This window comes from Bison bison, unplaced genomic scaffold (assembly GCF_000754665.1).
Source record: "Bison bison bison isolate TAMUID 2011002044 unplaced genomic scaffold, Bison_UMD1.0 scf7180017864462, whole genome shotgun sequence".
NCBI lineage: Eukaryota > Metazoa > Chordata > Mammalia > Artiodactyla > Bovidae > Bison > Bison bison.
In genome coordinates this window covers 3841525-3868123 of record NW_011495024.1, presented here as the reverse complement: position 1 = coordinate 3868123, position 26599 = coordinate 3841525, and the positions used below count along the sequence as shown (strand labels likewise).

General features: G+C 37.7%; 1 protein-coding gene across 1 annotated transcript in view; it reads right to left on the bottom strand.

Moving 5' to 3' along the window:
• The window catches only part of RYR2 (ryanodine receptor 2 (cardiac)), an 826801-nt gene that overhangs the window by 338492 nt on the left and 461710 nt on the right, over positions 1-26599 (bottom strand). Inside the window, exons 18-24 of the mRNA XM_010860117.1 lie at positions 24595-24713; positions 24130-24263; positions 22669-22910; positions 18235-18427; positions 16931-17147; positions 15112-15216; positions 8813-8916 (exon numbers count right to left, since the gene is read on the bottom strand). Coding sequence (XP_010858419.1) covers positions 8813-8916; positions 15112-15216; positions 16931-17147; positions 18235-18427; positions 22669-22910; positions 24130-24263; positions 24595-24713 — 1114 coding nt within the window. The remainder of the gene's footprint in view (positions 1-8812; positions 8917-15111; positions 15217-16930; positions 17148-18234; positions 18428-22668; positions 22911-24129; positions 24264-24594; positions 24714-26599) is intronic.

Sequence of the window (26599 nt, the reverse complement as noted above, 5' to 3'; positions counted from 1 at the left end):
TCCAGGCAAGAACACTGGAGTGGGTTGCCATTTCCTTCTCCAATGCATGAAAGTGAAAAGTGAAAGTGAAGTCACTCAGTCCTGTCCGACTCTTAGCAACCCCATGGATTGCAGCCTACCAGGCTCCTCCGCCCATGGGATTTTCCAGGCAAGAGGACTGGAGTGGGGTGCATTGCCTTCTCCTAAACAAGGGTCAGGGAGGCCATATATTGTCAGGAAGCATTTAACAGGAGGCTTCCTGTGTGCTGTTTTGCATCTGTCAGGAATTCTCAGTTCCTGATTAATTCCTGAATACAAGAATTAAGAGGAGAGGCAAACCTCTCCAGGGCGCGGAGGAATTCAGGCATTTCCTTCATTAGTTTTTCTATACTGTGATAAGTACCTTCTTCCTTCTTGTGAACCATACCGCAAAAGTGATTGTTTACAACTCTCTCTTTCTTTAATATGGATCGCCTATGTTTTCTAAGTCTGGAATTTTAATCTTTATCTTTGCTGAGAATAACTACCTTGTAAAACAGTATATATGCCCACACCATGTTGATTAAAACACCATTGCTCCATCAGAGCTCTGGCCCCCGTGTCTGTCTTTCTCTCTCTCTCCCTCTCTTTTTCAGGCTGATCCCCTGGAGCGCAGAGGCTCTCTGAGTTCACTTTCCTGCCCGGGCTTCTAAGACCCTCTCAAGAAGGCGCTCTGTGCCTTCACCCCATCGAGAGGGCACCTGAGGCCTTCGTGAACAGAGCAAGCCCTGTGCAGGGGCTTTATTGGCTTTCTGCGTAAACCAAGGAATATCAGCTTCTTTCCCTCTACTTTCTTATCGGTCGACTACAGACCACCAGGTTCCAGTCCATTAAAGGACCTCAACAATATATATTAAGATTAAGCCTTTATTTCCAAGATGGATACTCAGTCACCCATAAAATATTTACTGAATAATCCATTTAAAAAATTTATTGGAGTATAGTTGCTTTACATGTTAGCTCCTGCCATACAGCAAAATGAATCAGCTATATGTATATGCATAACCCCTGTTTATTGGATTTCCTTCTCATTCTGGCCACTATGGAGAATAGTATGGAGGTTTCTTTAAAAAAGTAAAATAGAACTTCCATATGACCCAGCAATCCCACTCCTGGGCATGTACCCAGAGAAAACCTTAATTCCAAAAGATACATGCACCCCAAAGTTCACTGTAGTGCTATTTACAATAGCCAGGGCATAAAAGCCACCTAAAGGTCCATCAACAGAGGAATGGATAAAGAAGGTGTAATATACATATAGGGAAATTACTCAGCCATAGAAAAGGAATGAAACTGTGCCATTTGCAGAGACACGGATGGACCAAGAGACTGTCGTACAGAGTGACATTAGTCAGAAAGGGAAAACAAATATCATATATTAATGCATATATATGGAATCTAGAAAAATGGTACAGATGAACAAGTCATTTTTAACACTGATTTGAAATGCTACTTTTCTGATATACTTAAGCCCCCTTATGCTTTTAAATCCTTTTCTGGACTTTCCAGTCTAGAAAAATCTCCTTTTTACATAATAAATTGGGATTCCAATTTGCCAATAACAGTGTTTCCATTGTTTAGACACTCCATATTGTTTTTTTACTCTCTTTAATGAATTACCTTTTGTTGATTTTCCCAAGAAAGGCCATCATCATTCACATTTAGAGTTCATCCTTAAAAGTCCCCAGACTTAGGCAGAATAACATCCTTCAGTATTCCTGATAATGAGTGGTTCTACCTACTTCAATAGAATAAGATGCAATGGCATAAACTTTTTGGATGACAATTTCTAATGTCTGGTCAGTTCCAAAAGGAACAGTCAAGTATCTAAAATCCATTTATACTTATCCTCCTTAACATTTAAAAAAGTGACAATCTGGAGACAGATATAGATATACACACTTAAATATCCTGTTATTAAGTTAAATTTTAGATTATATATGGAAAAAGTGAGACTGACTGTTAAACTGCAAGACCAGGAACTAACTGAAGCTGTACAGTTTGTTAAAACATGTGCCAAATAAGGGGCTTCCCTGGTGGCTCAGTGGTAAAGAATCTGCCTGCTAATGCAGGAGACACGGGTTTGATCCCTGATCCAGGGAGATCCCACATGCTGCAGGGCAACTAAGCCTGTGGACCACAACTACTAATCCTGTGCTCTAGCGCCCAGGAAATGTGACTACTGAAGCCTGTGTGCCTAGAGTTTGTGCTCCACAAAAGAGAAGCCACCTCAATGAGAAGCCCACACACCACAATTAGAGAAAGCCCATGCAACAACGAAGACCCAGCACAGCCAAAAATAAATAAATGAAATTATTAAAAAAAAAAAGAACGTGCCAGTTAAAATGAGATAGAGCAGCAACAGAAAAATAGAAAATTGACTCAGAACAAACACAGGTTATGCTTGTTCAAACACTGCCCAAGGAACAGGAAGTTCCCTACCATCATCTTCCATTCATTTACCTACTCAGCAAGTATCTTTTGAATTCCACTGTGTGCCACGTCCTGTGCTAAGTTCTGGGATAAGCTAATAGGCCAGTGAGGACTAAGACAAAAGTTAATTATAAGGCAGTGTCTTGCTTGTGGTGACAATATATAGGGGTATGAAAGGGTCAAGCAGGATACCAAACCAGCTCTTATGGAACTCAAGGATGACAATAATATTGAGATTTATCTCAAATCCAGGTTACTAAACTTCCAAGTACATGCCTACCAAGAAATCTGATTAGAACATAGAAACCCCTGCTTAATACATTAAGGTTAATGACTATCGTTGAATGACCGTCACTACAATCCAGTTTTAGAATACTTCCATTACTCCATCAGCTTCTCCAAGCCTGTTTGCAGTCATTCATCATTCCCACTCCAAGCAATCATTAATCTGTTTTCTGTCTCTATAGAATTTCCTTTTCTGAATATTTCATATGAATAGAATAATAGTAAATCTTTCATGTCAGGTTCCTTTGACTTAGCACAATGTCTTTCAGGTTTATCCGTGTTGTAGTGTATATTAATAGTATATTTCCTTTTATTACTCAATAGTATTACATTGTATGACTGTATCACATTTTGTTTATCCATTCATCAGTTTATTGAAATTTGCAGTTCCCAGCTTGGGGCTGTTACGTATGATGATTCTATGGACACACTTTGATGAACATTCATGTACAAGTCTTTCTGTCAACATAGGCTTTTATTTCTCTTGTGTGGGTATGTAGGAGGGGAACTGCTTTGTTGTTGTTCAGTCACTCAGTCATGTCTGAGTCTTTGTGACCCCATGGACTACAGCACATTAGACTTCTCTGTCCTGCACCATCTCCCAAAGCTTGCTCAAACCCATGTCCACTGAGTCAGTGATGCCATCCGGCCACCTCGTCCTCTGTTGTCCCTAGTCTGTCACTGATTCCCCATCTATTTGCCATGAACTGATGGGACCAGATGCTATGATCTTAGTTTTTTGAATGGTGAGTTTTAAGCCAGCTTTTTCACTCTCTTATTTCACCCTCATCAAGAGGCTCTTTGGTTCCTCTTCACTTTCTGCCATAAGGGGGGTGTCATCTGCATTTCTGAGGTTATTGATATTTCTCCCACTAGGCTGTATCATAAATTTATGTTTAACCTTTTAAGAAACCACCGAGTGGCAGGGCCATTTTATATACCCACCTGAAATACATGTAGATTTCAGTGTTTTTCTACATTTACAACAATACTGAGTGTATCTGTCATTTTGACTATGACCATTCTAGTATGTGTGGTTGTATCTCATTATGATTTAATTTGCATTTTCATAATGACTAATGATGTTGAGCATCTTTTCATGTATGCATTAGGCATTTACATATCTTTATTAAAATATGTTCTCAAATGTTTTGTCCATTTTTAACTGGGCTATATGTATTTTTATTATGTAACTGTAAGAGTTACCTATATATTCTGGGTACAAGTTCTTTATTGGCACGTGTAAGATTTACCACAAATCCAACAAATGTAAACTTACATGATTTATAAATAATCTCCCACTCTGTGCCCTATGTCTTCATTTTCTACATGGTTTCTTTTGTAGTACAAAAGATTCTACTTTCAATGAGATTTGAAGTATTGATTTTGTTTTCTTTTACAGATATTTTTGATATTATATCTAAGCACTTTATGTCTAATTCAAGAAGATTTTTGAATGAGAACAACAAATCTTTTAAGAAATCTATGTAATACTATTAACCACACCAAGTTCTTTGAGTAAGAACTCTTTTGTCTTTATATGATCTTTTTTAAAAATTGGGGTATAGTTGCTTTATAATGTTGTGTTAGTTTCTGCTGTACAACAAACTGAATCAGCTATATGTATACATATTTCCCCTCCTTCTTGAGTCTCCCTCCCACATAACTCCCATTCATTCAATCCATCTGGGTCACTACAGAGCATTAAACTTAAAAGCTTTTGCACAGCAAAGAAAACCATAAATGAATTGAAAAGACAACCCTCAGAATGGGAGCAAATATTTGCAAATGAAGCAACTAACAAGGGATCAATCTTTAAAATGCACAAATAGCTCATGAAGTTCAATATCAAAGAAACAAACAACCCAATCAAAAAATGAGTGGAAGACCTAAATAGACATTTCGCCAAGGAAGACATATAGATGGTCTTTATGTAATCTTTATTAAGACAATTCTATTTGACTTAATACTGTTCAATTCACACATTTTAAATGGTTTTAAGGTCTGCAGAAGACTGGGAGAGAGCAGTGTGAGCTGTGAAGCTTGTGCAGAGGTTAACAGACAAGAACAGAGTAGGGGAAGTGGAAAAGGATGTGCTAGGGGTCGGCTCTCCATCTGATTCCTCTGTCTCCCACAGTAACTTACATATGCATTCAGTACATCTTGACTATAAGATTAAGGGGCAATAATAGGCTCATGTGGCATTTTATTACTTCAAGTATAAGGCCACCGACAAGAAGAGGAGACAGACTGGCACAAAGCCACAGAGAGAACAGAAGGCACCCTGTTTCTATGATAAGCATTTGCTATGTACAAGCCTGCCTAGAGACTGAGTTTATTGCTTATTTGTTGCTTCATTCATTTGACAAATATTACTGAGCTCTGTGTAAAGTTCAGATGATGGTGACTAAAATCAAGTGAGATGCCTGCCCTCAAGAAACTTAGGTCTGGGACTTCCCTGATGATCCAGTGGTTAAAAATCTTCCTTGCAATGCAAGGGGACATGGGTTTGAGCCCTGATCAGGGAACTAAGATTCCACATGCCTCAGAGCAAGTGGGCCCTTATGCTGTAACTACAGCGCCCTCACACCACAATGAAAGATCTGCAGCATGCAACAAAGATTGTGAATGCTGCAACTCAGCCAAAGACCCGACTCAGCCAAATAAATAAATGAATAAATTTTAAAAAAAATTAAGAAACAAAGAAACTTATATAATAGGTCTGGTAGAGTACAGCAGCCACCCTGTGATTATACATAGAAAGATTCTCTGCTGAGAGGTACCAAAGGGCTGAGTGTCTGTCAAAGGGGGCTTTATTGAGTCAAGCAGCTCAGCAAATGCTGCCTGAAGTGACCTGAGATATAAAGGATAAGAACAGGGCCTGGAAGAGAGCATTACACAAAGCGGACACAAAGGGGAAAGGAACATGCAAAAAGGCAAAACAAAGGCTAGTGTGATATCAAGCAAGGGAAAATAAAAGCAGCCTCCTATAAGATGATGTTGGCTGGAAGGGAAGGACCTTGAAGGACCATTCAGCAAATTAGGGTATTGTCTTCATCTCAGGAGCAATAAGAAGGAATTCAAATAGGGAGAATGGTATAACCTAAATATTTAGAAAAAGTTCAGCAGGCTACAGAGGGCAGAATGGGTAAGAGAAGAGCTAGGTTAATATTTCAACTGTATCTGTCAGGACAGTTTTATAGTTTCAGGTGGGGCATAGCGGTAGCTAAGGCTAAAGACATGGAAGCAACCTAAATGTCCATTAACAGATGAATGGATACAGAAGATGTGATACACACACACACACACACAATGGAACAGTTACTCAGCAATAAAAAAAAGGATGAAATAAGCTATTTGCAGCATCATGGATGGACCTAGAGATTATCATACTAAGTGAAATAAGTCAGAAAGAGAAGACAACTACCTTATGATATCACTTATATGTGGAATCTAAAATATGACACAGAGGAACAGACCCACAGACATGGAAAACAAACTTATGGCTAGCAAAGGGGAAAGGAGGGGAGGGATAAATTAGGAGGTTGGGGTTCATGTATACAAAATACATACAAAATTCATGTATACACTAATACATACAAAATAGATAACCAATAAGGACCTACTTATAGCACAGGGAATTATACTTAATATTTTACAGTAACCTATAAGGGAAAAAAAATCTGAAAAAGACTATATGTGTGTGTGTGTGTGTGTGTGTGTGTGTGTGTGTGTGTGTGTGTGTATAGATAACTGAATCGCTGTGCTGTACTCCTGAAACTAATACAACATTGTACATCAATTATACCTCAATTTAAAAAAAAAAGGCATTTTAGGCTAGGGTGGTACAGTGCTGCTTTGAAAGAGGATGTCAGAATTTCTGCAGTGCTGTACAATGTACAGATGACCATTCAAATCTGGAAGTTAGCTGTCTTCATCAACAACTGGCCAGACAAAAATCACATAAAGTGCAACAACAAAAAAATCATATTCACATGAAATCACCACAAATCCAAAATAAGGAATATTCTGAAATAATCAGTTGCTTATTTTTTACTTGGCACTCCTCAGGATTTAATGAGTAAAGTTGCTAATCTCCCCCATAGTTTATATAAAAAAGAAAAAGCATCTAAACTCTATAGAGTGCTTCTTCTCTTAGACATGATGGTACTAGAGGCTTTATCAGTTGGATGTCATTTAGTCTTTTTACTACAATTTCATGAAGTAGATATACTAATATCCTCATTTTAAACTGATGCTATTAATAGAAAGTCTAAGGTTCAGAGATACTAAGATTCCCTCTGGAGAAGCAAGTCCTTAAATCCTAACCATCCAATCATCTAGATTCCTTGTTCTTACCCAGTCTGTTCTAGTGCCTGTAACTAACCAAGTGAATAAAAGAAACACAGAAAGTACTATACTTTCTTTAAACTACTGAAACTGGGCATAGTTTGAATTTTGGATAATAGGAGCTCTATTTTAAATTTTAAAGAAATGAAATGAGTTCATCATAACACCATGTAAATATTAAGAATGAGTTCTTGCAAAGGTTTATTAGCATTCAGCATAGGCAACAGCACCATGTGTGCAGTCTTATGATTAATCAAACCAGCCACCAGGAACTGAAAGAAACGAGACTGGATTATGTGTAGCAGTCAAAGGCTCAACATGCCAAATGTGAATATGCAGACTTCTACATTACAAGTTACCCAGGATTTGCCTAGCTGGCTTAGCTGTCAATTGTTAAAATTACAGGGAAGGTACCACAAATTTAATGAAATTATCTTGGGCCATGAACTTTCAATAAAAGCATTTTGTTTTAAGAGATGGATAAATAATGGGCTGTCATGAATTACCAAGCTAAATGTACAAGCTTTACATCAAGATCACAGAGGAAGACAGGAGATGCGAAAAGGAGGTACACGGGTCTCAGTGATGTGTTCTGCGGTCCTCATTACAGAAAAGCTTTGTCATTAGTTACCTGTAGTGGTTTCTACATTTACTTGATTTGTATTCATATATTCCTTTCCCTTTTAAGTTACTAGTAGAGCCTAAACTCCAGAGAAGCCAATGATACCCCACTTCAGTACTCTTGCCTGGAAAATCCCATGGACAGAGGAGCCTGATAGGCTGCAGTCCATGGGTCGCAAAGAGTCAGACACGACTGAGCAACTTCACTTTCACTTTTCACTTTCATGCATTGAAGAAGGAAATGGCAACCCACTCCAGTGTTCTTGCCTGGAGAATCCCAGGCATGGGGGAGCCTGGTGGGCTGCTGTCTCTGGGGTCGCACAGAGTTAGACACGACTGAAGCGACTTAGCAGCAGCATATACTTAGTAAGTACTTCATAAGTACTTGCTATTTGACAACTGTCTAACCATTACTGAGTTAGTGAAAGGATCCCATTTTCTGATCATGTATCAGCAAGTCTTATAGTGAAAAACAGTTCTAGATGGGAAGCTAGAGAAACTGGACCCCTGTTCTAGCACAGCTACTAACTAACTGTCAAGGCATTTGACAACTCCATGAGAATCCTCAGCTGTGACATCACTGGTAAATCTGAAATAATAACACACAGCCCAGGGTGTTATTAGGAAGATTAACCCAATATCTGTAAGTGAAAAGAAAAAGCTCTAAATAAATACATATAATAATCAGTATAAAGTAGCACATGGTATTACTACTAACACTAATAGTGCATGTCATTATTCAAAGCTCAACGCAACACCTTAAGTGGTATAAAAATTCTGAAACAGTCGTTTTCATATCTTCGCTTATCTTGTCACACACCAGTAACAATTTATGACTGACAATCTCGGAAGTACTGAATACAATGGCAAAATCCTTATATTCCCAAATACCCACAAACATCCATAGAGTACCCTTTAGGAAACACAGAGAGCACAAAGTCATAAAGTAACATGCTCAATGCCTAGTCCAAAAAAATACTGATTGAATCCACCAATGCATTATGAAAAAAATCTAACTGGAGCTAAAATAAATTAAACTGTAACATCGACACCTTGTTTCCTTCAGGGAATAGAGAGAGGAAAATGAGAAATTTAAGAAACTCACTTCAGGGTCTCAAGTGACATCTGTAAATTGTAATTGCGTTCCTGTTCAGGCAGCTTGGAGAACTCCACCAGACACGGGTGCTGTCTCTTATTGTCATCTCTAACCTGAAACAGAACAGGAAATCAGCATATAACAGTTTCAAAGATCATATACTAGTGATGGTTATCCCATTGCATGGAGGAACGTGAAGTGGGAAGCAAGAAGGGAAACTGAGACCCTCATCCCAGCAAGGCTGCCTCTGTCATCCCTCAGGCATGGCTAATGCTCAAGGTCAGTGGTAAACCTGGCATTGTCTGGGCTACCTCACGTCTTCTCCTTGCCACCATTCCCAGTCAGTCCCAGCTTCACGTCTGCTCTGCCCTGAAACCTCCATGCCCGCTCTCACAGCAACTTACAGCCTTTGCTTCAACCTTACTTTCTCAATGCAGCTTGTCCTGCCCACCTTCCTAATCCGCCAATCTGCTACTCATCCTATTTTTTTTTTTCCATAACAGTTACCACTGGCTAACAGATTAGGGTCTTATTTATGGGATTGTCTGTCCTCCTGCAACTGCAAGAATGAAAGACCAAAGGAATAGGGACTGGCCTCTTTTGTTCTTTAATAATGTATTCTCAGCACCAAGAACATGCCTGGCATATGGCAGGCAAGCAACAAATGCTTTGTAAACTGAAAGGAACTCTAGGTAAGAAGGTGTAGTAATAACTCAGTTGTTACTGTTACATGTTTAGATACAGATTAGAGACATCAATTAACATCATGACTGATTGATACAAACTCTTGGTGGTGGTTCCTTCCAGCTGTTCATTTCATCCCATGTAAGTTACTTCTGCTCTCACAAGTCACTCCAGTGCCTTACCAAAGCCAGGTAATATCCCACAGATACTTTTCATTTTAATCCTTGAAAGTGCGAGCAATCAGAATAAACTAAATTCAAGATTTTGGGACTGAATTAATGCGAAAGATGTTCCATATCCTTGCATTAGTAATTAGATTTTTGTCTTCTTAGAGGCCTAAATTACACAAGCATTACTGCTGTGGTGACACCTCAATCACAGCCATATGCTCTCAGGGAACAAATTACTCCCTGCGAATAATTACCAGGTTTTATAAATGTCACAGAAAAAGTAGGAAAACACAAGCAAGAATTTTTTTTAAAGTATTCAGGAGCTGACAAGTTAAAAACAAGATAGTTATTCTTTTCTTTCTTGATCATTGCGAATGAACAGGACTTAAGAGCACATAGCTTATTTACTTAAGGGTGTAAGTGAGGAAATGAAGCCATGAGTTACAAAACCAAACACTAAATGCTAAATATAAAGGTAAAAATGAATGTGCCCAAGTTCAAAGACAATTTACTCTCTATCTATATAATTTCCACTTACTCTCTACACCACAGAGTAACTGTCCCCATCATCCTCTTGGGTGCCCAAGCTAAAACAAGAAATCTATCCAGATTTCCTTCCTTCTCTTAAACACTTCCCATACTTGAACTTCAAAACAGCTGCAGTCATCTCTCTCCATTCCTCCTGCCAGCACACAACTGGGAGCCTCACCACCTCTCACCTGAGTCTGCTCCCCGACCTTTTTCCTGCCTCCAGGCTCACTGCTCTTTCACAGGAACAGCAGAGCTCAGATCAAGTCTTTACCACCCTCTGGAAGCCTTCCCTGATTTCACCAGGAGAGTTGTAAATATCTCTCACTTACAGTTAGCTTATCCATCATAGTTCTTAGCTTGTAATTGTGTGTGTGTCTATTACTCAGCTAAACCAGAAGCTCTTTAAAAAGGCAAACTCACTAAAACAAGGTCTTTTCAATCTGAGGACCACAGTACCAAATACAAGGTCAGGCAAATAGTATGCAAACGGGACAGATGAAGGCTTGAATGGATCTGCCTGATGTTTTTCCATAAAATAGAGCTCCCAATCAAAAAGCGGGAAAAAGACCTAAACAGACACTTCTCCAAGGAAGATATCCAGGTGGCTAACAAACACATGAAAAGCTCAACATCGCTCATTATTCACAAAATATAAATCAAAACTACAATGAGATATCACCTCATACTGGTCAGAATGGCCATTACCAAAAAGTCTACAAACAATAAATGCTGAAGAGGGTGTGGAGAAAAGGGAAGGCTCCTGCACTGTGGGTGGGAATGTAAATTGCTACAGCCACCATGGAAGACGCTATGGAGATTCCTTTTAAAAACTAGGAATAAAACCACATATGACCTAGCAATCCCACTCCTAGGCATATACCCTGAGGAAACCAAAATTGAAAAAGACACATTCATCCCATTGTTCACTGCAGCACTATTTATAACAGCTAGTACATGGAAACAACCTAGATGTTCATCAACAGATGAATGGATAAAGAAGTTGTAGTATATATACACAATGGAATATTACTCAGCCATAAAAAGGAACACATTTGAGTCAGTTCTGATGAGGTGGATGAACCTAGAACTTATTATACAGAGTGAGGTAAGTGAGAAAGAGAAAGATAAATATTGTATTCTAATGCACATATATGGAATCTAGAAAAATGGTTCTGAAGAATTTATTTACAGGAAAGCAATGGAGAAACACACATAGAGAATAGAATTATGGACATGGGGAGGGGAGGAGAGGGTGAGATGTATGGAAAGAGTAACATGGAAACTTACATTATCATATGTAAAATAGATAGCCAACGAGCATTTGCTGTATGGCTCAGGAAACTCAAACAGGGGCCGGGTATCAACCTAGAGGGGTGGGATGGGGAGGGAGGTTCAAAAGGGACGGGATATATGTATACCCATGGCTGATTCATTTTGAGGTTTGACAGAAAACAACAAAATTCTGTAAAGCAATTACCCTTCAATAAAAAAAAATTAATTAATTTAAAAAAATAGATGCTCCAGTGAAATACACCCCAAAGACATTTAAAGAAACTAATTTCTTTGCAAAAAATAAAAACAAAAATCCATAATTTATTCAAGAGTTCAAATTACTCCAAAGAAAGACACAGTTGCTATACAATGGAATATTAAAAAGGAACCCGTTTGAGTCGGTTATAATGAGGTGCATGAATCCATAGCCTATTGTACAGAGTGAAGTCAGTCAGAAAGACGAATATTGTATATTAATGCATATATATGGCATCTAGAAAGACGGTACTGATGAAGCGATTTGCAGGGCAGCAGTGGAGACGCAGACACAGAGAACAGACTTGTGGACATGGGGCGGGGGGGAATGAGAGCACGTGATGAACGGAGAGGGCAGCATGGAAACAGATCACTCCCACATGCAAAACAGCAATGGGAATTCACTGTATGATTCAGGGAGCTCAAACTGGTGCTCTGTGACAATCTGGAGGGGTGGGATGGGGTAGGAAGGAGGGTCAAGAGGGAGGGGACATATGTATACCTATGGCTGAATCATGTTGCTGTATGGCAGAAAGCAATATAATATTGTATATCAATTATCCTTCAATTAAAAATTACTAAATTAAAAAATAAAAGGTTACTGACAGACAGGAAAAAATAACAACAAAAAATATGGACCTGCACTCCTTAAACGGATGAGTTGTATAGCATGTGAATTATATCTCAATAAAGCTTCTAAAATATTAACTCAGAGAAAAACTGGAACACACCATTTAAAATGTTAAAGAATTTATGGAATTGGTCTCAGTAAGACGTGTACCTAAGTCTAGAATAACAGAGATGATAAAGTCAGGGATCAAAGACACTGATCCGAAAAGAGTTTTAGGAGAGCCCAAATCAAAGAATACACAAGGTCAATTATGAGATGGAAGGACAATGTGAAACCCCTTCACGTGTCAGTCTCAGACTCTCCTCAATTACTGATCTGATAGGACACTTGTGGTTGTGCTTGCCCAGAGTAAGACCTAAGACAAAAACCATTTCATTCTTTCAGCAAGTATTTGGTCTATTCCCTGTCCCAGGAAAGGTGCCAGGTGCCAGCACCACAGCAACAGACTAAGTGCTTAATCTCCCCACTGGAGGCATGTAAAACCCGATGTTGCTGTCATCAGTCTCAGACCAGGTAAAGCGTAACTGGCCACAGTCAGTTTGGCTCAGAAGCCCTGTGCTCCCTTTCAGCATCTGCAAACTAGTAGCAATAAAGGTATGGTGTGGAAATGAACTGAATTTAATTGCAAGAATAGATAATAATGAGACCTTATATTTCCTCTTTTTTTAGAAGAAGAAACATAAGGAAGTTCATTGTAGAATGCAATCATTTAGGCAACCTCTAGAAGCTTGCAATAGAAATCATCTGTTTTGAGTGTAAACCTATTAAACAATTCCTGTTACTATGCTTTTTTTTGGCAGGGGGGAATTTATTTGTTTGCATGAGATCTTTTTAAATCCTAGCCTGTAATTATCTTTCTCTGAATTTTGTCTGTAATTCAAATCTTTCCCTATCTCGAATCTTGTGGTAAATTTTGTCTGTAATTCCTCTGCCAATTGACTAGGAATACTTTTACAATATCTCACCTCTTACTGACTTTAATTAATGATAAATATCTTATTTAACACTCATTCACTTCCTCAATTTTTAAAAGTCAAAGAATATTGCATAAAATCACATACTTAATAAGGTACTTTAAGTGCTTGCTGATTTGACAATTGTCTAATTATCATTGCGGAGAAGGCAATGGCACCCCACTCCAGTACTCTTGCCAGGAAAATCCCATGGGCGGAGGAGCCTGGTAGGCTGCAGTCCATGGGGTCTCGAAGAGTCGGACACGACTGAGCAACTTCACTTTCACTTTTCACTTTCATGCATTGGAGAAGGAAATGGCAACCCACTCCAGTGTTCTTGCCTGGAGAATCCCAGGGACGGGGGAGCCTGGTAGGCTACTGTCTATGGGGTTGCACAGAGTTGGACACGACTGAAGTGACTTAGCATAGCATAACTATCATTGAATTAATGAAAGGATCACATTTTCTGATCATGCATCAGCAAGTCTTATAGTGAAAAACAGTTCTAGACTAGAAGCTAGAGAAGTTGGATCCTAGTTCCAGCACAGTAACTAGCTGTCAAGGCATTTGAATCATGGGCAGTGGCATCACTGGTAAGCCCTATAACACATAGCCCAGGGTGCTATTAGGAAGACTACCCCAATACCTGTAAGTGAAAAGACAAAGCTCTAAATATATAAACATACAAATTAGTATAAAGTAGCATGGTATTCCCTGGTGGCTCAGTGGTAAAAAATTTGCCTTCAATGCAGGAAACACGAGTTTGATCCCTGGGTCAGGAAGAGCCCCTGGAGAAGGAAATGGCATCCTGCTCCAGTATTCTTGCCTGGGAAATCCTATGGACAAAGGAGCCTGGCTGGCTACAAGTTCGTGGGGTGGTAAAGAATCAGACGTGACTTAGCAACTAATCAACAACAAGCATGGTGTTACTACTAACACTAATAATAAATGTCATTATTCAAAGCTTAATGCAATAAATTATGACTGGACTGAATACACTCATTTCTATATTCAGTCAAATATAAGTGTTATAAACTTTGGGATAGTTGGAGTACTGATATCATAAAAGTGAAAGCACTGCCAGAGTCCTGCTAAAAAAAGGTGTATAATACACTGGTATTACATGAGACCTGGAGAAGGAAATGGCAGCCCACTCCAGTATTCTTGCCTGGAAAATCCCATGGACGGCAAAGCCTGATAGGCTACCGTCCATGGGGTCGCAGAGTCGGACACGACTGAGTGACTTCACTTATTACATGAGAAGTCGTTTTGGTTTTACCTAAATTTTATTGATAAACTATAAACTAAGTTCTCTAAACAATAATCATTTGGAAACATATGCAATGATTCTTTCTCAGCCTGTCTTCCACTTATGAAACCAACTATGAACCTCTGCCCTGAGAACTTATACTACTAAATACAACTGGGACTAAAAGAAATATCAGAGGAGGAGAGTAAATTAACTTCTTTCTTTCCAGTTTCAGTTTTCACTTTCAGTTTCAATGAAATATCTTCCTAATTCCCTAGAAATCAATGCCTATTGTCTGTATATGTTAACTTTGATTTAAAAAATGTAACTTTCAACCTGAATATTAATAACTTTTGAATTGTCTAGGCAACTAAGCCATCCTTCAATGACCCCACCACTAACGTCATTCCCTCTCATAAAGAAAAACGGCACACAAAATAAAGCTTAGGGTGAAAAAACTCAATCAGATCAATTTATGTCATCATACAGCAGGATGAGTGAGAAGTAATATTTTCAGAAAGATATATTAACAGAATCTGAGAACAAATTTCAAAATTACATACCGGACCATACTGCCAGCCAAGTTCAATTTTATTCATCACCCAGAGCTCATGGATATTCTCTGCCAGTTTTTCTCGTATCCTCTCCAGGTGGGGAGGCAACACAATCTAAAATTTAAAAAAGAGAAAAAGAAAACACACATCAGAAACAAATGCAAGAAAATGCAATGTTAACTGTTCTTACTGTGAACTGAACTAAATAAAATCGTCTCCTCAACCATTAAAATGTAATCATATAACTAGGTTCCAGATAATCCATTCTAAATTTATAAAACCAGGTATCTACATAATTATTAGGTAAATTTGGGGAATTTAGGAACAAAATTTAGAAAGAAAGAAAACAGAGTACTACTCAGGACAGCCATCATTAAAAAAAAAAGTCAATGGATATGGGATAATCACTGGAATACGCATTATTTAAAAAAAGAAATCACTCAAGACTTCTTAAACCAACCTGGCCAGCATTCACAGGCCAGGAGGAAGGCAATTCAGTGTCCAAAATATAATCCACTGAGTTTAGAAATATATGATGGCAATGATTTATATCGTCCCTTAACTCTTACTTTCAGTGGTTTCTAAATATAAGCCTCAGGGGGAAAAATCTGAACATGTTTCCACTAAAAAGGGGAAGTTTAATGGCCTCTTCATAAAGAACACAAATGACTTTCAAGGTGAGGGGTTGGCTGTGCATGTCTGGTGATGCACAGACATTGCCCCACAGTCAGTCCCTCATAAGAGATAGCAGGCAACTGCCTACAATATCCATGGATGGGGTGGAGTTTCCATGGGGAGCAGACCAGCATTGCCTCCTTCCCTTAGAAACAAGAGATTATCCAGGTCTCAGGAAATCCTAATGCCAGTGACACCATGGAATCCCACTGTCTGTTCCAGTCCATTTCCATCCTCCAATCATGTTTATTGCTCAACTCTGAAGGCACCATATCCACTCTGCCTTGTTCCAGCCATGGCAACACAAACTGAATGTGAGCCATGAACAAAGTATGCTTATGTTATACATCATATAAAAAGCTGGCAGGAGAGATAGGAAATACGTTTCAAGGCATTAAACCAGAGAGGCATCTGAGGCCTGCTCTTAATTCTATATCAGACTTCAGAAGCAATGCCTCTGATCTTTGAAAGTTAATGAACAAACTATGAATATCTAACCAACTGGACTGAAGTTACTTCACCATCAAAATAAAATAATATTTAATTCAGTGTCAGTGTCAGGATAATTTCACATCTATGCAAGAGAAGAGCATGAGTAATGGCTAACATTGCTTGGGTGCCTATTTGCAAAGTATGGTGCCAATATGTTCTTTATTATACATTGAACATACTCTTAGCATTCCAGTCAATGAGATGAGTAATTTTTTCAAGTCTCAGAGCATGCACTGGATCCAAGACATTTTGACTCTAGAGTTTATGATCTGAATCCCTACCTGAGATAAAAGTCAGTTAAATCACTTTAAAGTGTCAACTGTATATAGAAAAGAAGACGAAATTTAAAATTCTACTACTACCTTAGGTAAAAAAAACACTCTAAAATTAGTAAGCATTGACTTAGGTTGCGGTCCAATTGTACATTATAAAATCAATTTAGTGACTTAAAAACACTTTAAAAAAAAAAAAACAGACTCAAAATGAGTAAGTGGACATGGTAAAGGTAAGCATTATTTTATGAAACTTGCTTCACTTATACATATAAAGTGTATTACTGTGAAATGCATTCCTACAGGTTGCAGTCCAAGGAGTCTGAAACCCACTGCATGTAGGAATGGCTGCAATTCAAACGTTGCCATCACAGCTGATGATCTGGTACCTGGCTGGTGTCCACTGGGATTGGTGTGAAGGCAGCTTGTGTCAGGGAAACCGTGGGGCCCAGGAGGTCCCGCGTGTAAGTCCTTTCTTGCTTGTACTCTCGGCTGTGCTCCACTTTCAACTTCTCTTTTGGCAGCACAGCTTCATAACAAGGAGCATACCCAGGTGGAGGAAGGAATTTAAATTCTCCATGTCTCCCCCCAAGCAGAAAGCGTACTCTAAAAAGGATGCATGTCAGGGTAAGTTATATCTCTGGCATACAGAAAAGTTTCGTAATCAACAAAATTCAAGGAATAAAGTCTTAGTATAAAATTAACTTTATCAGAAGTCACATCTTTTCCCCTAAGAACCATCATAAAGTCAGTAACTGAGAGTTTAAGAGCCTCTAATCATAAAAGTAAAACCTGATTAAATTATGTTAATTGCTCAGCAAAAACTTATCACTCTCTGGAGAAATAATAAAAGTACATACACCATATTCCTATGTGAATGAAATACCTGTCTGTAGTATTTGGTCATTTAATACCGCAAGGTGCCCAAATAACCAACAGAGAAAGACAGACTTGATCTAAATACCTATATACCAATACTTAAAATTACAGGGCTGGATGAGATCTGATAAAAAGAAAAAAGTCACTTTGTAGCACTCAACTTCCCTGTGAAATTCCTTAGGGGAACTCATATGACACTTCCTGATACTGAATTATCATTTTAATTACTCTTTCCATCTGGTAGTAGCAAAAAAGCAAAGGGTTAGAGAAAACCACCTTGACCCAGCTGATCATAAGCAGATTATTTACAAGTATAACAAGTAGAGGGTGACAAGGAAAGGCGTCATCTTGACCTGATCACCCAAAAACGTATCATTTCTGTAGAAATGAGAGGATTTGGAGTAATATAATGAAAAGAAAAATGAATGAAAATAAATACAAAAAAATTAGTGACATTTTTAATCCAACATTGTGTATTTACCCTTAGTAAAGAAAAAAGTAAACTTAAGTGGACTGGAAATATTTCTGGATGCTGGATAGAGTAAGATATATTAGACTGAGTTATTTAAATGGCCGGATATACGGACAAAACACTCAGCCTCCTGAGATTCCCTTCTTGAATTAATCTTATCTCCAACCTTCAAGGAACAGGTTGCTTGTTACTTCAAGGAACATTTTGCTACAGGGCAGAAATGCCCTGTAGATGGATGCCCAGGAGAGCAGGTTAGTAAAGCGAGCGTGATGGCAGTGCAGAGTCTTCTGTGAAAGAATGGGAAATGAGAAAGCAAACAGACCAAAAAACAGCAATACTAACTTGATTCCTGCAGAGAAACTGACAACTGGAAAGAAGAGGCCATCAATGTTGAAATTCTCAAACATGCCTTGAACAGGTTGTCCATTAATTCGGAAGGAGATGCTTGGGGCACTTAGATCTAGACAGCAACTGATGACATCATCAGTTCTCAAGAGATGCTGGTTTGGTGAGCTGACCGTCCGGGCAATACAACCTGTGGGGAAATACATTTAAGGAGGATGATGTCTTTTTATCTCAGAGAAAATCATCGTCAGAGATTAAGTCAAAGATTTGAATAGGCAGTGACAATGAATAGTACTGTACTACAATAAATCTTGAATACATATTCACGTTATATGTCAGATCTTTAATCAAAAAAATGTTGCTTTCTTTAGGAGCAATGCTACTTTTATTGTAAAATGGACCTTCTGATATGCAGAAAATTTTGCATGCAGATGGACGGCATTTGATACAGATATCATCTTAGAGTTGATAACATAATGATGTCAGGGGAAAACCTCTAGGAAAAGACTTGAAGTCAAATATCTACTTTACCATCAGCAAATTACTTAACCTCTATAAGCCTTGGTTTCTTGTAAACCAAATGCCATTGCTTTGCAGAGTTGTTATGATAATTAAATTAATGTTATACAAGAACAGAGTCTCAGACATGGAAGGTATTCACTTCAGTCCCCCATCTCAAAGATTAAATTTCCTTTATTTTATAAAATAAAAACATAAAAGGATACAGAAGAAAACAGAAAATATGATCATTTGTGCATTGTTTGTTGAGAGACAATATACACCAATTGGTTTGTTTCCGTTCTATAATTTATTTCCTACAAGACCTTGGTTGGCTTCTTAAGTAGGAAACAGCAGGATACACATTGAGGCATGAAAATGATACTGGATAAATGTCATTTCTTGCCCTGGCCAACCTATGATCTACACTCACTCTTGACTGTATCAGAACTTCTTGGCCTATGAGTCCTGTGGGCAAACTGGAAAACAAGAAGATAAGATTCTCCCAAACACACATGCTCACAAATCTGAACATACAGTATTTTTCAATTTGAGCAAAGACAAAAATAGATTTGATGATGCCAGCTTTGAATTTTTTATAACACCTATTTAAAATTTCTAGCATGTTCAGATTTTTATCAACAATATGTTCAAATGCCAATAGTAGGGCAGATCTACATTATAAAATATGTAGATTTTTAATTTTACCGATATTCAAATTTGCAAGTGGTAAATTCATTATGAAGTGGTCCCTCTAGAATTTCCTAGATATAATAAAGGGAATTGTTTAAGAAAATCATGCAAAAAGCAACAGAACTCACAAAGGTCTGTATTCCTGTCTGTATCAAGATGTGTAGCTGATAATGTGGTTATACAGATATTTGTTGCTATTTACTCATTAAGTCATGTCCGACTCATTTGCGAGCCCACAGACTATAGTCACCAAGCTCCTCTGTCCATGGGATTTCCCAGGCAAGAATACTAGAGTGGGTAGACATTTCCCCTCCAGGTAATCTTCCCAGGGTTACCTGGTAGATTCTTTACCACTGAGCCACCTGGGAAGCAGTCAACAAATATTTACTATAATCCAAGTATTCTGTTCAGTCTGAGGAATGAATATGCTAAAACTAATGACTGTCTAAAAGTCCCCATGGTAAACTGTTTTGTAATGCCTGAAACAATTAGGTTAGAAAGAAAAGATCACTAGCAACCAAATTAGCCCATGGTTTCAGTGGCACTGACACTGCTGAATCTGCTAGAAGCATTCTCAGGTTGCATTTATGACTTAATAGGTGTATCAAATCAATATGAGAACTACATTCCTATTTCCAACATTAGCCAGAAAGGAAGATGGCAGTGGGCTTTTCATAGGTCCTATAAGAGAATCCTTACCTTTCTTTCCTGTACTATTCTCTGACATTCCTTCATTCTGTTATACCTAAATTCTTCAAAAGCACCGAGATTTTTTTCACACTATTGACCCTAACATACAGAAGATGTGGATGCTGGAAACAGAATCATTATTCCCCGAAGAGGAACACAGCAATGCCGTGCAAAGTTTAGGGTGGGAAGAAGAAATGAAAACAGATACCAAAATTTTTGCTGATGAACCAAACTCTGGTACCAAGGAACAACTCTACTCTCCAATCACAAAAAGCTGGTTTTTTTTTTTCCCCCCAGAAATCACAGATCCTTAATACTTTAAATTCTACCTTAAATATTAGAAAGAAAAGGAATAGGAAAGTGAACCTGAGAAGATTATGTGACTTAAAATGAATTTAACCATGGTAACTCAGTCAGAAGCCAATTAATTTAGATCTGCCTTTATTGATCATGAATCTAAAATTAACAAGCGATCCCAGGAGCTTAAGAGAACACAGCTATCAACTACAGGCATGGTAGAGCACATATTTTCTTGCCATTTGGAAAAATAGTCAAGTATGTTCTCTTGATATAAATTCAAGTTTCAAGATGATTTTCTCCTGAAATTCCACAAACTATCCTCCTTTCTGTGATAGATTCACTGAATATTTTTGTTGCTCCTATCATTCTATTTAACAGATACTTAGTCATAAAAGGCATATTGGACACAGTCCAATTCCGGAAGCTCTGGGTTCTTCCCACGTATTGATAGAAAAAGCTTCAAACTAAATGCAAACTTCACCATTTAGTGAAGTGACATTATATGGCTGAAATTAGATGCAATGCAGCATTAAAAGAAAAAGAAAAAAAACAGAGTAGTGTTTTGTTTTCCCCTAAATTCTATGTAATGGGAAAACAAGTGAACCTGTTTCATTCATCCACCTGAAGACGCATTTTGTGTGCAGTGATGTGTGAAGGTACAGAGAGAGGATGACAGCTAAAGGATAATAGTTGAAATGTATTATAAAACAGACATTAATTCTATTTATGTTTTTCAGGTCTTCCGAAATTAGGGCTCTTTGCCTTTTTGGTCAGTAGAAAAATTTTCGAACAAGCATTGTGACTCTTTCTGACCACCACAGTACACAGTGTATATAAGATGTAGCACATTGTAGCCTAGGCCCCAACAGCTTAGACAAAATATCCAAAACACAGCTTCATCTCTTCCAGGCTACTGAGCTGTTGGCACTGAATAAAGGGAAGATTTAGTAAACATTACTGTTCAACACAAATATAGAGTGCTTTCATTTATAAACCCCCTTACCACAGACTCAGGCTTTAATTAAATTTAAATTAAAATACCTTTTCATAATTTCTGATTTATACAGCATTAATAAATGAATATCATTTGATTTGCCCATAAGAGGTAAAGTTCAACTTTTTGTAATGTAAGAAACCTCTGCATATTTTCTGTACGTTGTGTGTGCTCAGTCCAACTCTGTGATCCCATGGACTGTAATCCACCAGCTCCTCTGTTTTCCAGGCAAGAATACTAGAGCAGGTTGCCATTTCCTACTCAGGTGACCTTCCCAACCAAGGGATTGAATGTGCATCTCCCGATTCTCCTGTGTTGGCAACAGTCTTTACCACTAGCGCCACCCGGGAGTCCCCTTCTATAGGTTAAATGTGTTATAAAACCAGTTTGGATTCATTCTAAATGCAGCTTTATGAATATAAGCATAAGTCTGCAGGATGCTTGGGGCTGGTGCACTGGGACGACCCAGAGGGATGGTATGGGGAGGGAGGAGAGGAGAGGGTTCAGGATGGGGAACACATGTATACCTGTGGCGGATTCATTTCGATGTTTGGCAAAACCAATACAATATTGTAAAGTTTAAAAATAAAATAAAATTAAAAAAATAATTAAAAGCTAAACTTTTAAACAGAGCCAATGAAAATAAATCTTTTTAATAAATCAGAAAACAGTATATTTTTATATATTACTAATTAATATATGTCCAATCATTAAAGCTTAGGGTTGTTAGCTAGTGAAATGAGCTATACATTTATTTTTGACAGCTCCACACTTCTGAAACAACACATCATTTGATTTTGGACTGTTTCTTCATAATACATTTAATAAATTACCCATTCCTGACATTAAACTATCAACCAAGAGATGAAACTTAGTCTTTTTATTATGATTATTGTCCAGGATTTTTTTTTTTTTTTTTTGGTTCCTGTTTATACTGGAAGCTAAAGCTTTGCACGTACCAACTAAAGCAAGTAGGAAACATTTAAGTTTTTGCATTCAATTAGTGAATCAGAATGCCACTTCTGATATATATCATTCATACACAATGAAGTCTTTTGGAGAGGTACTATAATTGTAAGAGTCTTCCTTTTCCTCTAGTGAAATTTTGCTTTTGACTTACCACTTTCATCATTTTAGTGCTGCATTTTTAAAATCAAAGTATCTGACATGAGCAACACAAATAGGTTATGGAAATGTACAGAAAGGGCAAAAGATTTCCTTCGAGAACACTGTGAAGGAAAATGGATGGTACTTACCTGACCAGAGGTGAAGGCCATCAAATCCGTAGGAGAAGAGGTCATCTCCGACACCATTTCCACCCCACTCTTCACCCCCTCCAGGGTAGGGTGAGTACCCCTCTGTGGAAGCCCAGCCCACTCGCAGGTGAGTGGCTTCAGCAGTCACGAATGGCTCAGTGTGGTCCACCATCAACTCATAATACCACTTCTTATACTGTGCAGATCCTTCACTGACACCCAGAAAAATATTGGGTCTCATGCTTTGAAGAGATGGGAACAGTATATGAGAAAATCCAAATAAACCTTTCATTGTCTCAATTTATTACATCATGCTATCCTGAATTAGTCCTGCTTTTCAAAGATACATTCCATTGACCAAGAAGTTTGTTTGGGTTTCCAAAACATTGTACAGAAAAACCCTATTGATTTTTTTGGGCAACCCAATGTTTCCTTAAGTGCAAGAAATTATTGAAACAATCACTGAAGTCTACTGTAACAGCCAAACTTACAGTTAATGTTCAGTGACTTATGTTTGCTTTGGGGAAAATTTGGCTACATCACTCAACAGTCCACTACATTTTTTCTTAACTGTTCTTCAACCTATTTTCATATCATAAATCATATTTAAGGGGAGACACTCAGGATAGCATCAGGCCCCAGAATTAATGGGGTTATTATTAATCCAGGACATAGAGACATTGTCCTAACCTAAGCTCTGTGTCATACAAGGTTTGAGGCTGACGCAAGTCATAGCCTTAGTGAAGGAACCAAAGTGACTAATCATCTTTGTTGTTCTCTACGTCTCGCTGTGAGGAGTCTCTAGTTAGTTGTATTTTAATTGCAATTTATGAAGAGATCCTAACCCTAAATTAACATTAGGGATTAGAAAAAGTCTCAGGAATACCACTCATTAACAACAGGTCTAGTATAGAAAGAACAATAAAGGAAGTCTCAAAGCAATCTTAAAAAAAAAAATACAATATATTTGTGTTTAAAAAAAAACAAACACAGAGGAGAAATACATTCTAAACCCCACATTTTTGTTTGAAACATGGTGAAGTAGCAAGTATTTCCTGGAAAGCTGCTAAAAACTGTGCTAAGTGTATCAAAGTCATTGCTATCACACATAATGTCTTCTTAATTATATTCAATATTATCATTATTACATATGGAAGGCATTATAGCATGGTGGTTAAGAGCTCAATCTCTGGAATTAGACTCGAGTCTCATTTTCAGTTCAAACATTTTAATTTATAAAACACAGATAATAGTAATACTTCATGCACACACAAACAGTGTAGAATGCTTATAAAAAATCTGGCATTGTGGCTGGCACAGAGTACCCAATGAACGTCTGACACCTTGGAAAGTAGATCTAACTGGAAATGTAGTTTCACTGATTTGTGGAATTTATTGTATTTTGGATATCTGAATTCTTGTTATACAACCAATTTGGTGACATGGTCTATCTGAACCTACCTGCTCACATGGTTCACAAGGCGTGTCTGCAATAACAGGTCTCTTCCTGGCAGAAGATTGTCACAGATGAGATGCTGGTTAGAACGGACTGCTACTCCATGGCAAACACAGAGAGAGCATAAGACATCCAGAACCTGAAAAGTGAAATCCCTTTCAGCTGGCTCTCATTCCCTTTTCAGATTCAAGCATCAGCAGTAATTTCCACAAACAGAAACACATTCCCTCCAGGTACCTCTGACCCAGTCACTTTAAACCTGATAGCAATGTGTCCACTTATTTTCCACTACTGAGAACTGCTCCATTCTCCCACTGGTGCTATGCATAAGCACTACATAGTATTATCTGATGGAAATTAAAAAGTAAAAAACATGAAAAATGTGACACACCTTTTAAAAATTATCTTTTTAAAGAGTATATTTGAAATTATTCCAGAATTCATTTCAGGCAATAAAATGGTTCACTTACCTTGTGATTTCTTCCATGCTTGTCTAAAAGTGAGATAATGGATTTTATATGGCCTTCTTTAATAATATTTAGAGCTTCTGGACTTTCTACTAACACACAGTGTAAAACTTCAAGAATACCTAAACAGAAAATAAAGAAAGGGGGCAATATGATTAATTAGTCTACAATGATCAGTGACTTTGCTCCTCTCTATGTGTTTATTGAGGTGTTGACTGAACATAGTACAATTATGAGCTCAATGCGTTTGTCTCCGAATATCTGTGATTAGGGACAGCTGGTGTCTGGGAGGCAGGGTTGGTAACCAAATATGATAACAAGTGAGAACAAGGCAAATATACAGTGTTCAGCTAAGTAAGCAGGTAACCCTGCCTATAGAGAAATGAAAGGAAGTAACATTTAAGTGGGGCCACAGAGAACTCATACACGACCATTTTCCAGACAGGAAACATGGGTTGACTGAAGTCTTGAATGCTGGGCAGAGCTGATGTGCCTGAGGTACAAAGCCAGTAGGAGATGGAACAGGTAGATTATGGCCAGTTTAGGAAGATTTCAGACGCTAAAAGCATAATTCTGCAGCAATGCATCTAACCCATGGAGATCATTACATTCTTCTGGAGATTTAAAGTCAAAAATGTTTCTTGGTTTACAGAACAAGAGAAATATACAAGATTACACAAAAAGAAAAATACAGTATTTAAAACCTGAATAAGAATGGTGATATTTTGGGGCAATAGTCATCAGAGAGGACAAAATAGAATATATATTTTCTTACAGTTTAAAACAGAAATTAGAAATAAATCCATTATCAGAAATTTTCATGTGAAATTGCAAAGCTAAATGGGTCCATGTGTATTCATATTTTCAAAGCAAGGCTGCCTTGTCAACAGAGAGAATGTAGCTCATTTGCAGCAATTAAACATAAAATTAGAACCTGTGATCACTGTCTGAGAGCTACATAGTACTAAAAAGGATCTCAAAGGAACCTTGTAGAAAGGTTTATTCGTTTCAAATGGAGATCACTTTCTTAGAACAGAAATGTAAAGTACTCAGGTGTACAAATTGTATAGAAGTAATTCACTATAATTGTCACAAATGACACTTGATCTGAACCCGAATCCATTACAAGGGCTGTTAATGCTAATTTCTTCACCAATGACTTAATTCTTCAAAATATATAAATGTAAATTTGGTGAAAAAAAATACCCAAAAAGGTTAAATTAATTTTTGGTGTGGTTCAATATCTGTTGTTGTATACCAAAAATCCATTGCAGTTGAAAATCAAAGCAAGTAGAAAATAATCATGCAATACACTAATGGATAAATTAAAGAAGATTTTTATATAAAGTTGTGGAAATTATTTCTGCTATTAAAAAAGTAAGCAATAAAATAAACTCCTTTATTCCAAGCACAAAGAAACTAAAATAACAGAAAGGGAAAAGCATTTTTAATAGATTAGTCATCCTGATGTCATATGTCATTCTGATGTTTTTTGTTTTCTTCCTATTTCATATTACTATAGAGCACATGGCTGGCTATATTTATAAATAATGTTGTACTGTGTATACACATCCATTCATTGACACATCTTCTTGGCAGTAAAAGTACGACTCTGCAGCAGTGCATCCTAACCAATGGAGCTCATTCACTCTCCTGGATGTTTACAGTAGAAAATGTTTCTTAGTCTCCAAAGCATGAGAAACATAAAATAATACAAAGGGTGCCTTTGCACTAAAAAGGCAGAGTTGAGTGGCTACAGCAACAAAGCCCTGTGATCCCAGAGCCTAAAATATTTACTATCTGGCCTTTTACATAAAAAGTTTGCTACTACCCAAAGCAATCTATAGATTCAATGCAATCCCTATCAAGCTACCAACAGTATTCTTCACAGAGCTAGAACAAATAATTTCACAATTTGTATGGAAATACAAAAAACCTCGAATAGCCAAAGCGATCTTGAGAAAGAAGAATGGAACTGGAGGAATCAACCTACCTGACTTCAGGCTCT